Source organism: Sphaeroforma arctica, assembly GCF_001186125.1.
Source record: "Sphaeroforma arctica JP610 unplaced genomic scaffold supercont1.13376, whole genome shotgun sequence".
In the NCBI taxonomy this organism is placed as follows: Eukaryota; class Ichthyosporea; order Ichthyophonida; genus Sphaeroforma; species Sphaeroforma arctica.
Window position 1 is genome coordinate 1 of NW_014027182.1, and position 660 is coordinate 660.

General features: G+C 48.9%; 1 protein-coding gene across 1 annotated transcript; it reads right to left on the reverse strand.

Moving 5' to 3' along the window:
- Positions 1 to 192: 192 nt before the first annotated feature.
- On the reverse strand, positions 193 to 389 carry SARC_18050 (hypothetical protein; the record flags this gene model as incomplete). The annotated part of the gene is made up of 1 exon (XM_014287867.1): positions 193 to 389. A coding segment is annotated over one exon (197 nt), but the record flags the coding sequence as incomplete, so codon positions are not given.
- Positions 390 to 660: the final 271 nt, after the last annotated feature.

Consider the following 660-nt stretch of genomic DNA (forward strand, 5'->3'; position numbering starts at 1 on the left):
GTACGCACACATACACATATGTGCATACACCCATATATATATATATATATATGTGTGTGTGTGTGTGTGTGTGTACTCAATATGCGCTTTTCTCACAAGCACACGTCACTCATGTAAAGTTTCAGGGTTTCAACACAGACCTATTACGTATGTATCTCCAAACACCCAGACACAGACTGTAACAGTCCCTACCTTTGCACACACGAACCGAATGCCAAGGCCGCAGAGGCACGCACAGTGGTGTCTGTGTGAGAGAGCATAGTCAGCAATTGCGGGATACCGTTGGCGGCTGTGAAGATGTCGGCCAACTCGATGTCATGCAGATCCTCTTCTAGCTCCATTAGTAAACGCTGCTTCTCCCTGACGGATAGGGCTGAGTCTGTGTGCATGTGTTGTGTGTGTACGCGCCAATTTCGGTTGAGTGGGATCTCAAGTTGCAGGTAGTATTAGGGTAGGGGGGAGGGGGGGGAGGGGGGGGTTGCAACGGGTAGGCTATCGTGCGAGAATGTCATGAGATCAGAACGGATCGGGAGAGTGTGTACCTGCGAATCATAATGCCTGTGCACACATATAAGACCGTACATACATACACAGCAACAGGCCCTTTCACTCTGTTTGGACAAATAAATCACACGCTCATAGAGCACGGTTGCACAAACG